Raw genomic sequence first — 14,228 nt, forward strand, 5'->3', positions numbered from 1 at the left:
TGAAAAGTCTCACAGGGAGGAGGAAGCTGAAGAAACAAAAATGAATAAAACATAGATGTACTGTGTTTGGCAACTGAAGGGAAAAGTGTTTGAAAATCCAAAAGCATTGGTTTTTCTGAAAAAATCACGTAGGCTTTTACTTGTGTGAAAGTTGAAAATCACAAAATATGAATTTGTTTAAGAATGTGTTGTAGTTTCTATCTCATGCAATTTCACAGTGAAACAAAAAGGCATAAAATGATCTGTCACTTTCATATGCACAGTTGTGTCTTTTGATCATGTTACTGCACAATATCTGAAACAACGCTTCTGTTAAAAGACACTACTTACAAGAAACAAAAGGTTATTGAGTGCTGTGAAATAGCATTTTACGTTAGAAGCATCACATTTTGTGGTACTTTCTAATGGAAAGGGAAGACAAACTGTTACAGGTTAAACCAGCTGAATAGCCTTTGTTGTAATGGATGCTTCTTTTGAGTAAAAAATAATGCCACAACTATTTTATTTCATTTATTTTTATTTCATCATTCTTGTTTTTAACTTTCCCTAGATGAGACAAGGGGCTTTCCTGGTCAACACAGCTCGAGGTGGGTTAGTAGACGAAAAAGCACTTGCACAGGCCCTGAAGGAAGGAAGGATACGAGGGGCAGCCTTAGATGTACATGAGTCAGAACCATTCAGGTGCTTTTCCTTTTCTTTTTATTTTGTTCACTTTCTTATTTTTAAGTCTTAGTGCATGATACAATCAACAGCAACAAGTAAATGGAGTTTTCCCTTCATTTGGTAGCTAAATACTCCTTAGCAAAGCAACGCGAATCTGTGCAGCACTGGACTAATGAAAATGTAGATGGAGCTTGTGTATATGGTCAGAAGTGAAAACAGTGACTTCCAAGATCTAATTCCTTTAAAAAAAAATTAAAAATCCAATGGGTTTATATAGTAGAAATAGAAGGGACTTGGGTTCAAATCCCAGGCATGGTTTTGAGCAGAGTGTTCCTTTGTCATTGGTGCAACTCTGGAGGCAACTAATGTTGATGTCCAAACAGACTTTTTCAGAAGGCAAAATGTTGAGATTTGGTGTGAGAAATAACTACTTCAGGACACTTTACTGGAGGTAAAGACATGTTTTTGTCTAGATTGCCTCTGTAGGAAAGCCATAAATGTAACAGGTTGCAAAAAGAGTTAAGGAAGGTAGAGCGCAGATTTGGGTTTGTTTTGCCCTTTATCGGGGGAGTAGTTTACTCTGCTGTCATGAGCAGAGCTGGTGGCACAAGCTTTGGTTTTTGGATGGCACCGAGAAGTCCAGCATTTTAGGCAGAAATACACCACTCGCCATAGTGGCGTTGGTATTACAATATCAGCGCTCCTAGTCAGAAATGAGCCTGTTTGATATGTCCTTGGGTCTTGAGCCTGACTTCTGAGTTACGGGTCATGAGAACAGAATGATGTAGCTCAGTTCTAGTGTGTAACGAGGTATTTTTCAGTTGTTCACCCTGGGCAGGGAGAAATGTTAATTTTAATTGGAACGATCCACATAAGTTTTTGAAAAAGAACAGATTCAGTACTTGACAACAGGTTGTAAAGACTGTGGAGAGGACAATCTCTCTCATATCAGCTTGGGGGAGTAATAGAAGCTTTAAAAAAATAGAATAGTATGCTTTTAGGGTAGAATTTTTATATATCTACTGAGACACAATACCACATCACAGAAATTTATGTATGCATACCTTTACTTCTAAACATAGTCACTACAATGCAGTAATGCTGTGCAACGCCAGAGCCCAACAGCTCGAGGGATTTTGGGCTATGGATGTTCTTCCAATTCAGAGCTCAGATCTGCACCAGCAGAACATTGCACCTCTAGGAAGCCACATTTACTGCATGGAGATGCCATCTGCAGAGATTCAGCTGCAGGATTACAGCCACAATTTCCTTTGGCTTCAGTGCTGCGTGTCTATCTGATCGCAGCATGCAACTCTTTATTCAAGAGTTTTGCCAGATATTCTGATGTTTATTGAACTACAGATGAAATCTGTTGGTTTATGAATTATGACCAACTCTGAAAACACACTTTTGTCTTAAAATATTCTCCTCTTGTTACAGTTGAGTAAGTTTATTAAAACTGGAAATAAATAGGAGGAGCAAGTTTCAGTTACTTTCAGATTTTTTACTCTGTGATAGCACTTTTACACAGGTTTATTGCTTTGCCTGAAAATCAATGTGTAAAGTAAATTTCCTTCTTTCTGTGGAGTTTCTATAAATGAACAGGAAAGAAAAAATAGTAAAAAGAACAAAAAACAACAATTGCCAAAAAAAAGTTGAGGCTGCTGAGAGTAAGATTTTTATGTAAGTGACTAAATGTCACATTGACAGTGACTCTTGAGAGGACAGAGCTTTGTTGGCTAATGCAGTAAAGCTGTGATGCAGTGGACAAATAGAATGGCATCCTGAATTGATTTGGGTCTTGCTTCATGCATTTCTGCACCAAAACTGCAGTGGCAATGGTTGTAGTGAGGAATAAGTGCATAGGACAGAAGCTAATGTTGCTACTTTATTTAATTCTACCCTTTTGAGTCTATGAGAAGTGATTGTTGCTTATTTATACCATGAATAGTGTATTAAATTAACTGACAGAATTAAACCCAACAAGGAGTAGAAATACAGTTCTGTTGTAGAAATTAATCTGTGTATGTACAAATCCATCTGGAACCCCCCCCCTTTTTTCCCTCCCCTCTTCTCCCTCTCCCCCAGCCCCCAATATTTTTGTCATTTAATCCTGTTCTAAATCTTCATTTAGCTTTAGTCAGGGCCCCTTGAAGGATGCACCAAACCTGATCTGTACCCCACACGCAGCCTGGTATAGCGAACAAGCCTCAATTGAGATGCGGGAGGAAGCAGCACGGGAGATCCGAAGGGCGATCACAGGTACTAACTCACCTCAGTAGCTCCTTTGCTGTGTTTTTCTTTTTTTTTGACAAACTTTTTCATTCTTTGGTCTTGAAAGATGCTGAAAAGAACCAACCTTAGGTTTTGTTGACCACTTCTAATACTTGGAATATAGAAACTAACAGATCCCCACCAAGTGTGTTCTCAGAACAGATCATTTTTGGAGGTTCGTTGCAATTACAGCGAAGGCAGGCGCTGCAAAATAAGTACTTTTTCCATACAACATAAATGTACTTATATGTGAAAAACTTGCATGTGTTTCGTTGTTGCTTGTAAATATTACACATTTGATGGGTTTGACTGCAAGTAACCCAGATATTGCTGATAATATTTCATAGGTTTCCCTAGGTGCCCCCTTGTATTTGTCTTGAGCAGTTCAATTTCCTTTATTTTTCTCCCTTTGGCTCCTTTGTATTTTCCGAAGTTCATCCAAATTTGTCTTGGAGGATGATGTGGAATTTCTGTGTATTTAAAGCTGTGATGTTCAGAGATAAAGCATCTAGAGCTTTATGCTGTTCCTAGTAATTCTCATATCCCAACAACTCGTTCTCTACGTCAAAACAAAGTTTTCCGTGTTTTGTTTGGAGGGTGCTCTAGTTTAGATGTTCCTCCCTTTAAAGCATTTCTAAAGAAGTCTGGCATTTTAAAGAGCAAAGTCTCTTTGTTATATAACTACCATGTAATTGTAAACTGTTCACATAAGAGAAAACAGTTATGTCTTGAACATGCACTGCTAATAAATAAAATGAGAAGAGGGAGCCGTTTGGCATTAGTTTGAATCCCTTGTAGCCTGAAATAAAAGGGAGGATTTTCATAGTGGAAAATGATTCATTAAGCACTAATGTTCTTTCTTTAGTGGAACTTTGCTGTTTCCCCCCTGGCGATATAGGCTGAATGCTCTGTGGACATGAGGGGCCATCTGTGTCACCTTGAGAGCAGTTCAGTGCCAGCACGTTCTCTGCTACACAAAAAGCACCCGCAGTGGCCTTTTCTAGAGGAGCTGGGCAATTTAGTTTCATTTATAGCCTGTGCAGACAGAAGATGCTCCTCGGGATGGTGATTAAAGGCACCTCCTGAACTCCTGATCTGAATTGCCCTTTACAGGACTATTTATTGGTGTTTTAGGGGTAATCTGAGGAGTCGGACCATCCCTTTGCTGGAATTGGTCCTTGTGCTTATACTCCAGAAGAGCTCTCATATTAATAGTATATTCATTAAGTTCTTGTATAACTATTACCTGCTCCCAAACAGCTCTGGGAGTCATTGCAGACACCAGCCTACGATACATACTTGAGTGATAATCGATGTGCAAATAAGCATTAACAGGCTAAGATCTGAAAACTAAATAAAAGTCAGCTAGACGGAGCTATTTATATGTTCAATACTGTGCAATAGCCCAAACATCTGTGCCTAGGAAGACAGTTCTATACGTTCTTGAAGTGTGTGATTGTGCTATCAGCCTTCTAAATCATTGATTTGTATTGAAGCTGTCAGCACTTCAGTGTTTGCACGTGGTTTGTAGTTAAGTTAAACAGAGGCCAACAGTAGGGAGGTGAGGGTGACATTGAATTGTGGTGAAACAAATGCAGGAAAGATAAAGGAAATGTGGAATAAAGCTGAATATGTGAAAGCCATAGGGGAACACAGAGGGGAAAGGGTGTGGAGAAAGAGAAGCTAATTGGAAAAAGGTGTACAAGGAAGGAATGCAGGCTGTGACCACCATCTGACGATAAATATGTTGTTGTTCTGCTTTTCCAAAAAAAGTCAGTGATGTTCTGCTGTATAAAATAGAAAGTAAATATCTTTGAATATATTTTTGGGCACCAAAACATTCAAAGTATTAAATAAGGAGGACTGCAGAAAATGGTAATGGAACAAATGGGAAGGCAAGCATGGCAAGTGAAAAGATCGTCATGAAATAAGCTTAACATAAATACTCTTTTGTAAGGGGAGACTAGTAGCACATGCCTACAGAAGTTAGCAAATATTTATAACTATTTTTAGCGTAAATACTTTGAGAGCAGAAGGCACGCAATTGTTTTTAATTTTTAAATTTCCTCTCTCTCACTGCATCCCAGGTCGTATTCCAGACAGCCTGAAAAACTGTGTTAACAAAGATCATTTGACTGCAGCTACACATTGGGCCAGCATGGATCCTGGAGTGGTTCATCCAGAGCTTAATGGTGCTGCATACAGGTAAGCTTGCTGCCGGTGTGAAAGAAATACCTCCTTAATTTGGAGGTAGGTGTTCCAGAATAAATAAAAGACCTTCCTATTAATAAATGAAGTAGTTTGAGATTAGACCCCAGTATTCACAATTGTTGCATTGAGCAGAATGATCTCATTTTGCTAGTCGAAGTCAGTCATGCAGTGCCTAAGTATGTTTCCTTTTCTTATCTTTTTTCTGTGTAGCTAGTAATATCTGAACAATGTACAGTTTTCTGTATATTCCAGTAAAACAATTCTGGTCATGTCCAGTGAGTGCAGTGGAAGTTTATGTTCCTTTTGCTGGAGGTAATGATACAGCAGTAGCTTACAGAAAGACTTGCAATAATAAACTATTGTTCTGTGGTTTTGTGGCCTCCAGACATGAGAGAACAAATAATTCAGTAGTGGATACAGTGGAATAGCCTGTGGTGATTATGAAAATATGTTTAAAATAGTGTTTTCTAAGTTATACATTTAATTTTTAAACAAAAGCATTTGAGGGACTTGATCTGTGTATTCTCAATCAACTGTGAAAGCAGCTCTTAATAATTAATAGAAAGGGGCAGTTTTTTTACATGTAATCTGTACGGTCAGTAGTTTGTTTGCTTGAGAGTGTTTCTTTGTCCCTTTATCCCTAGCAGCTGTTCTAGCAGCAGATTTTTCCTCATAGCCAGCTTCACACAATTTTTATTTACAAAAAACATCCGCAATTTTGTATCTTCCAATATGGTATTTACTCCTAAGTAGGATGAAGGTGGCTGAGAAAGCCCCGGTCAGCTGCTTCCCTCAGTGCTTTGAGGGAGGGGACAGTGCAAATCCTTTTGTTATTTTTTTTTTATACTGCTTTGTCCCAATCTTTCTGCTGTCCTTCATACATTTCTTTGTCCTTCTTCAGGAGAGCCACCCCAAACTTTCAATAGATGTAGGATTTTTTATGTATGTGTTACCCCATATGAGAACCCAGCCGTGCAATGCCGAGAAGTGACACAAAGCTCTCGTGTCCCAGTGACTTCGAACAGAAGGGGACAGAGAGGTGACAGGAGAGCATCACCACCCTCTGCTGTCATCTCCTTAGCAGCAGCTCTAAGCGCACCAGAGGAAAAGAACAACTCAGGTTTATCAGCGTGTGTGTATCTTGAATCGCATCAAGATCTTTATTTTTTGAAAAAGCCCCCCTAGCCCTAAATATCTGCAGAAGGGTGGTTTCATTTGCTTAAATGTGAAGTTCAGGCACGTGTTCTCTTCCACACAGTGTGTTGTATTATCGCCCTCAATTTGTGGAGTGCTGTGCAGAGCTGAGCACAACTGGCCACTCCAACTCTCTCATGGCGCTTGGGAACGGGGCTGCGTGCCCCAAATAAAATGCAGTTGTTTGTGCTCATTTTGGGGGGCCAGAAGTCCAGGAGAAGCAGGCTTCACAGCTAGAGAGGGATTTTAACTTAGGAATCATTTGGAAGTTAATGGTTTACAAGGTGAAGACTGTGTGTATTTAATTTAAGGAGGATAAGCACAGAACTGAATGCCTTTTTCAGACATTGTTTCAATCAATTTTTTTTCAATAAAGGAAGTTCATCTTAAATAATTTTCAACTTGAAAATTATTTTCAAATACAAAATAAAACTCATTTTGGGAACTTTGAGAGAGAAGTTATACAACAAATGTTAAACATCTTTTTGGAGAGATGGTAGAATAGTGGTTGAGTGTGACCAAAGGGAGTTAATATTTTGTGCAGTATAAAGTACGCAGAACTTGAAGCTCAGGCTTTATGAAGAAATTGGTTTCAGTAGCAGTGTTTGATGATGCTTAATTTCTACCTGGATTCAGTACAGAATGTGAATTGATTGTTCAAAACAAATTTTTCTGTCTTTTCTTTGCAATCCAAGATTACGTTCAACTAACACAGTTGTGGAGTCTTTTACAGGCAGTGTGATGTTTCCGATGTGCTAATAACTGTATCATAGTCATGTAACTGCACTAGAAGATAAGACCCGGATAATTTTTTATATGGTAAAAAAAGCAAATTGCTCATTTGGTGAACTAACACCAAGGACACTATTTTATTCTGAATATGTCATTTACTTGTGTTTTGATGTAGGTCAGAGCTCTTTAAATTATCAGATATTATCACGAGCAAAGAACACTGAGCATCCATCAGCAGAATATAATCTAGATCTTCTGAATATCGTGGTATTCTGTGGAAAACAATTCACTGTGTGACATGCAATACGCTGTCCCAACACAAAAGGTGAACAGGACCTATCCCAAGAGTGAAGATGAACAGTATTCCTTAGAAAGAACTATTTGTAGTAGTCTGGTGAAGCAGTGTAACGTACCTGCTCTGGTGTTATCGCTGTTTATTTGTTACTGAGCTGCCTGTTAAAGAACCCCCATCCACGGCCTGTGTCACGGAGCCTGCAGGTTGTAGGCAAAATAAAATCCCATAGATAGAAAACAGCGATTGTGCAATTTCTAGACGCGTCAACCTATCTTTCTGCCTTCTAACAGGCAGAAGATGAGAATATCCAGGTACTGGAAAGGTGCTTGGGTGAGAATAGTCAGATGTTGGTAATTCAGGAGTTGTTTCATGTCGAGGTGTTTCACTGGTGATTTTCCAACCGTCATGTAAGATAACAGCATGCACTTAAATTTTTAAGCTCTTTTGGGACAGATTCAGTTTCTTGAACAGAGCTTAATGTGGTGAGTTCAAGATGCTTCTGTAGTTTAAAAAATACAATAGGTTAAAAAATACGTAGAAATTCCAGTTGTCTTTCAGTTGTAATTAAGAGGGCTATAGGATTGTTCTTCATAGTTGTGGGGGAAGGAACAGTAAGAATTAGCAGAGGAGTTGTGATCTCTTGCTTCTGCTTTCACAAAAATTTAATTCAGTGGACGTTTTACCTGCAAAATGTTTCAATTTATTGCTGCCAGAGGAGGAAGATTGGGAGCAACTTTATGAAGTGCTGGAGGGAATGTATTTGCTGGTTTAGAATAGAAAAGGAATGAATAGCAGCATTAGGGAAGGTTATGTGGGGTAGAAATACCCACGTGTAAAGGCTGTTGAGTTTATATGTTCTCATTTCAGAGGTACAATCTGAACAACGCTGTTGATTAAATTTAAAAGGGACAAAAATTTCAATAAGAGAATGGCAAAATAGGGTTAGGAGCTGTCAAGCACAATACAGTTTCTGTAGAGAGGAACGTTATCTTTATTTTGGCTCCTGTCACTGTGTAGCTTTAGGACAAGAAAAACAGTCGTGGGGCTTTTGGATGTTACTAAAAGTCTGTAGGAAGGTGCATCTGAGGAGATGGGCTGGCAGGTAGAATTCCAATTATTAAATCTCAGTGTCCAAGGGGAGTATTTTTATATCCAGAAGGAGTATCTGGAGTCAAAGCAGAATTGCAGATATGTACTTGAACTGCTTCATGTGCTCATAAGGTAACTGCTGATGCTCCTGAGCCAGCACTGTCCATTTTCATGAGGGGCAGATCTCACTGTTCTTCCTGAGGGAAACACAGTTGTAGAATTGTCTGTCTCTCTGATTTCTGCCGGCTCCGGTGCGTTGATGCTCAGGGAATATGCTGTTAGAAAGTAGTGATTCTGTGTTGGAAACGATTACTGTCTTGGGCTTTTAAATGGAAGCTTTTGTCACATTGTGTTGTAGTTTTTGCAAAGCACCTAGAGTAACACATAAGCTGTTTCAAAATTAAATTTAAAGGAATAAAACAACACCAAATCTGACAGTTTTCATAGGAATTGAAGAAAATTTTATTAATAAAATTCAAATTGAGGTACTGAAACAAGCAAAGAATTCCATTAGCAACCACAAATCAATTCTCTGGAGAATTAATTAACATAGGAAGCCCTGCAAATATGTGTACAATTGGGAACAGAGTTGTGTCCTGCAGGTGGTGGGATTGTCCACAAGCTGGTTACCCATCCCAGGTACAGCCTGTGCTGTGATCTGTAGGATCTTTCCTCGGATGACCAGCCCAGCGTACGGTATCTCAATGTGCCGCATCGGACAGCCGTGCCGAGCCCCTTTGACATAATAAATGTGCTTTCCTGCAGCTTTTTGCCTCCTCTGAGTTTTGTGTAGGTTCTGAATTTATTTTCTATGAGTTTGAAGGAACTTAGGATGAGCACCACTGATGCACTTTACATCAGAGAAGGTGCTACTGGAATGGGATGAAATTCCCTGATGCGTTGAGCTCCAGTGGGAAAGCAGATTAATGTGATATTTGAAAAAAGCTTGACTAGACTACAAGTGGCTTTTCTCCCATTTATTTCCAAGTAAATACTAGGCTAGCAAATGCCACAGTAAGTGGTAGGTTTGTGTGTTTAGGCTTTTAAATGGATAATGCTCTCATTAGGGTGCTTGTGTGAGCAGAATACAGCAGAGAATGGGGGATAAGTGTCCAGTGTTATGATGGGGGAAGCAAAGGGACAGTGTGAGTGGCCAGTGTGAGATAACTTGCAAACTGATATTGAGGTACTTGGCTAAAAAAAAAACCCTTATTTCCATTAAAAGCTGTGTTTATTAATCACATCTGAACTTCAGGACTGAAACAGTGTATTGGTTTCAGCCCAATAATACCAGAGTTGTCATAAAATCAAGCTGACTCAGGGGGTGATTTTCGTGTTGAGTTTGTAAGGTATTTAGGCCTTAATGTTCATCCAGGAGTAACAAATATTTAAAACAATGCGTAGTGGTTTGTGTTGGGATCTCTCCTTTGTACAGTCTGCCTAAAGCACTGGTCCTGTATAACTACTGCTGGTTCGCTTTCAAACAGGTACGGTGGCAAGTTTGGTGCTGAAAAAGTTACTTGGGTTTAATAGGCTTGAATTTGTCATCTTAAGAGTGTGTGCGTATGATTGCTCTTTTAGGGCTACGATTGCAAGATCAGTTTAAAGAAATATTTCTTCAAACCACAAGAATTTCTATGTGAGAATGAAGTGGGGGGGGGGGGTAAAATCCCTGGAAAAGTCATAGGACAGAGGTATTGCATGGACTGAGCCTGAATTACTCCTTGTTGAGGTTTACCGTGAGAGGAGCGATACTTCCAGGTCATTTCTGTTGCTATTTAATCTGAAGAAACAATCTAGGAAACCTTTCTCGTTTGGGTAAAATACAGCGCCTCTTGCTTTATTTCGCAGCATCTGCATGTGGTATCTCATCTGGAGCTTAACCAACGGGTCTGAAAACAAAAGCAGCATCTGTAGGTGGAGGAGGAGGCCAGGTGGGCTTTCTGGCCAGTTGTCTCTTCGTTCTAACGTATGTTCTTGTGTTCTCTCAGCAGGTATCCCCCGGGCGTTGTCAGCGTGGCTTCCACCGGCATACCTGCGGCGGTAGAAGGAATAGTCCCCAACCCCATGTCCTTGTCACACGGCCTCCCTGCTGTCGCCCACCCGCCCCACGCTCCTTCCCCCGGCCAAACTGTCAAACCAGAAGCTGATAGAGACCACCCAAGCGACCAATTGTAGCCTACGACAACAGCATTCCCAACAGCGGAGATTTCAGCTTCAGCGTAAGGAAAACAAACAAAACAAAACCAAACCCTGGATTTTGATTAAAGGCAAAAACCATGAACTTACAGGAGGAGAGGATTCTTGGTTTAGAAACTGGTCCAATATACAGTATCAAAGGAAAAGGTGGGAGACAAAAGAAGATTTGGAAACATTTTTTTCCTCCGTATAAATTGTAGTTTGTCCCTGTCCAGTGGACTGATTCACTGTTTCTGTGTCCTATGGGTTCTTTGTTAAGCAAGAGAAGTTAGTAGTTAATTATATCATGAATGTACTTGTCTGTGTACAGTTTTTAGAACATTAAAAAAGGTTTGTTTGCTTAGCTGTCAACAAGGCAAAACATAAGGGAGGCATTCAGCAAACCAATTTTGAGATTAAAAATCCTTTCTATTCTATGTTAAAACATGCCCAAAAACGAGGCAGTTGGCAAACTTCTCAGGACAATGAATTTTTCCCATTTTTCTTTCTACGCCACACAGTGCATTGTTTTTTCTACCTGCTTGTCTTATTTTTTAGAATAATTTAGTAAACAAAAGAAAACCAGTTTCTCCTGATTTTGGCATGAATTCACTTCTTTCAAAACGAAGACAACCTTGCAAAGAGATTTTGAGGAAAAAAACAGGTTTTGTATAAACGAGCGTTGTGCTTTTTGTCACCAGTTAAAGTATATATTATTGGTGGTATGCGAAAAAGGCACTAGACTACTGAAAAGTAGCAGCATTTCATTGCCTACATTGATTCCTTCCTGGTAATGTGGTAGGCTAGCAATATTTTTGGTTAAAATCATGTTTGTGACTGTAACCATTTGTATGAATTATTTTAAAGAAATAAAAATCCCAGACAAATATCATATGTGTAAAAATTTTTATTTCTAGTAACTGTTTATTCAACTTTTATTAGGTTTCTTAGCTGTAATTTTTAAACAGATGCTGTCAAGTATTTCATTTCTAGCTTTACTTTGCTCTCTGTTGTTTGTAATACTGTCTTGGAAGCTTGAAAAATAATAAAAGAAAAACCTCTTTCCATACCATTTTCCCTTTACATTTTGTAAATGTTGATCCTTTTTTCCTGTGTTTCTAATGGAGTTTGAAATTTAAGGTGGATTTTGATTTGTACACCGGCATCATCAGCTACAATATGGTAACAGCGTTTATGCCACCACTGTGGGCAGAGCAGAAGGAGGTACAACAGCAACACAACAGTAATAATAATAATAATAAACGTCTTTTGCCGAAGTCCAACATGAGAAGTGTCCATTGTTTTCTTTGCTTTTGTGCTGGTGGAAGCGTGCAGCAAGATGTAATTGTATTTGCTTTGTTGAAGGAGTTTGTTTCTTTGAATAGGAAGGTGTTTTTAAGGCAACTTGGATTTCAGCTGGAAGCTGATTTGGCTGTTCCTGACATTTAAAAAAAATCAAATCAAATAAAATTAGCTGTTGCAAGAAGGAAATCCAGGATGGGCAGAAGTGAACCTGGACCCACATCCCCTTGGTAGTTACTTATCTGTTTGTTCACTGTTAATCTGAACTAGTGATTGCACCGAAATGTAGTGAGTTGTTTTTGTGGGATCTCTGGCAAATCACTGTCCCCCATTCCCACGGGGCTCCCCTTCCATTAGGAAAATGTGCGGAGGCTGTGGAATCGGGAAACTCCCAGCTCTGTACCCAAGGAGCACTAGAGAAGGTGAGATTTGGTCTCAGTGGAAGAGTTGGAAGGTTTTTGCCTTGAACATTTAGAGCCTGAACTGTCGTCTATTACAATGAAACCATTCCTGTTCCCTCCATGAAACAGAACAGCAGCGCTCAAGCTTCAGGTTATCCCAGCACAGACACTTCTCAAAGCAAAACCCAAATGCAGCCTGCAGTTGAAGCAGGTTTCATATTTCCTTGATAATTCGTGTTTTGAGATGCTGCTTTGTCAGGCCGAAGATGATGCTTTAACATATGTAGAACAAACATTGAACAGCTGGCTGCAAAGAATTGCTGGCGGTCTCATTTGCAACCAGATTTCCTGAGGAAAACTAAAAGGTGTGTTTGTTGGTTTTGTTAGTGTTTGGTTTTTGGTCGGTTGGGGTTTTTTGGGGGAGCTGGTGGTTGGTTGGTTTGTGTTTTATTCTCTTGCTTCAGTTTGGATGTAGCTCATGTGAGTAAGCATTGTTGCCAGTGAATCAATACATTGATGACCTGGAAATGAAGACACCGGTATTTATTGTGTGCGCTTCTTGCGCTCAGTTGTGTATTTCTGAGCTGTCATCTGTGCTTGCTCAGGCACGTTTTCAGGATCTGAGCCTGAAATGCTGCAGTGCTGGGTGCGATAGGGCCGTGCCGATAGATTTATGCTAGTGCTTGAGATTTTTCTGTGGGTTGCACAGTCGAGTTTCCAGCTTCTGTTGGAGCAGAAAGAAAAAGCCACCCTGGCAATGAACGGACTGATGGGTAATAGTCTGAAAAGCTGAAAAAAAGTTTAAAAAGGAAAGACTTTGAGTAAATGTTTAATTGGAAAAGTGTGCTGTAATAAACAAAGGCTATTATGCCAGGCTAACCTTACATCTTATCACTGCTTTTCTGGGTAGTAGAGGTGTGATACGATTTCCCCTGTGATAAAGGATGTGCTGAATAGAGACAAGAAAATGCCCTTGGTGGGAAGATACAAAGTGGGGAAGGCAGCGGCAGAAGAGACACAGGAGGTGACCCGAGACCTCAGGAGATGAGCTGAGAGGTGACCGAGGAGGTGACCAAAGTGTTACTTCAACCAGTCGGGGGCTTTTGATGATGTTCATTGAATTAAAGATGTTGGCCAAGAAAAAGTCCAACAATACTGAAGCTGCTGCTGGGTCAAGGGGTGTAGGTACCCCCAGTACATGGAGGGTCCGGAGCCTGTGCAAGAAGTGGATGATATCAAAGAAGGGGCTGTTAGAAGTGGAGAGATGCAAGTTGTGCTGATGCAAAGTCGGGTAGTTGAACGTTAAAAACTTGTTAGAAAAAGGAGCCATAAGTGATTTCTCCATGGTAGGATGGATTGATCGCCACGGTGGGGGCAGCCCTGGGAAAGAACAGTGATGCAGATGTATCCAGAGCAGTATTTTTGGTAGAGGTGAGAATGGATCAGAGGTGCTACACAGGACCTGGAGCATTTGACGTGTCGATGTGTTTTCACAAGGGTGAGCTTGAGCCAAAGTCTCGACATGACCAAAGGTGTGGAGGGCTTCTCGTGCCAGGGGAAAATGGAGCAACGTGGCCTTTTCAGCTTAAAGCAAAGGCTGAGTTGGGGAAATTACTATAAATAGTAAATGCTGAGGGGGAAGGAGAAATGTTAAAAAATGCCGGTGTGTGAACAGACAAGCAGAAATGGGGGTTTGGACACGATCTCTGTCAGCAGGGAGGGCCGGGGACAGGTTTCCAGTTGGGGTGGCTGGGACTCAGTCCTGAAGTCCCTGCTGCTTGGGTTGGGTTATTTGTTTTGGTGTCGCGTTGTGTTTGGTTTGATTTTTTGTTGTGGGTTGTTGTTTGTTTTCTTTTCCCTTCATAACTTCGTTTTCACACTCCAAAATG

The 14,228-nt window shown here is 40.1% G+C and overlaps 1 protein-coding gene across 6 annotated transcripts in view; it reads left to right on the forward strand.

Moving 5' to 3' along the window:
- CTBP1 (C-terminal binding protein 1) overlaps nucleotides 1-11,919 on the forward strand; it is a 254,878-nt gene extending 242,959 nt beyond the window's left edge. For 4 of the 6 annotated variants that reach the window (XM_082052082.1, XM_082052080.1, XM_082052085.1 and 1 more), the window contains 4 exons: nucleotides 551-681; nucleotides 2,798-2,925; nucleotides 5,025-5,142; nucleotides 10,450-11,919. In XM_082052082.1, coding sequence (XP_081908208.1) covers nucleotides 551-681; nucleotides 2,798-2,925; nucleotides 5,025-5,142; nucleotides 10,450-10,636 — 564 coding nt within the window. In that variant the 3' untranslated portion in view covers nucleotides 10,637-11,919. The remainder of the gene's footprint in view (nucleotides 1-550; nucleotides 682-2,797; nucleotides 2,926-5,024; nucleotides 5,143-10,449) is intronic. The other 2 variants (XM_082052083.1, XM_082052081.1) reach the window with 1 other exon arrangement.
- Nucleotides 11,920-14,228: the final 2,309 nt, after the last annotated feature.

Source organism: Streptopelia decaocto (assembly GCF_964273445.1).
Source record: "Streptopelia decaocto genome assembly, chromosome: 4".
In the NCBI taxonomy this organism is placed as follows: domain Eukaryota; kingdom Metazoa; phylum Chordata; class Aves; order Columbiformes; family Columbidae; genus Streptopelia; species Streptopelia decaocto.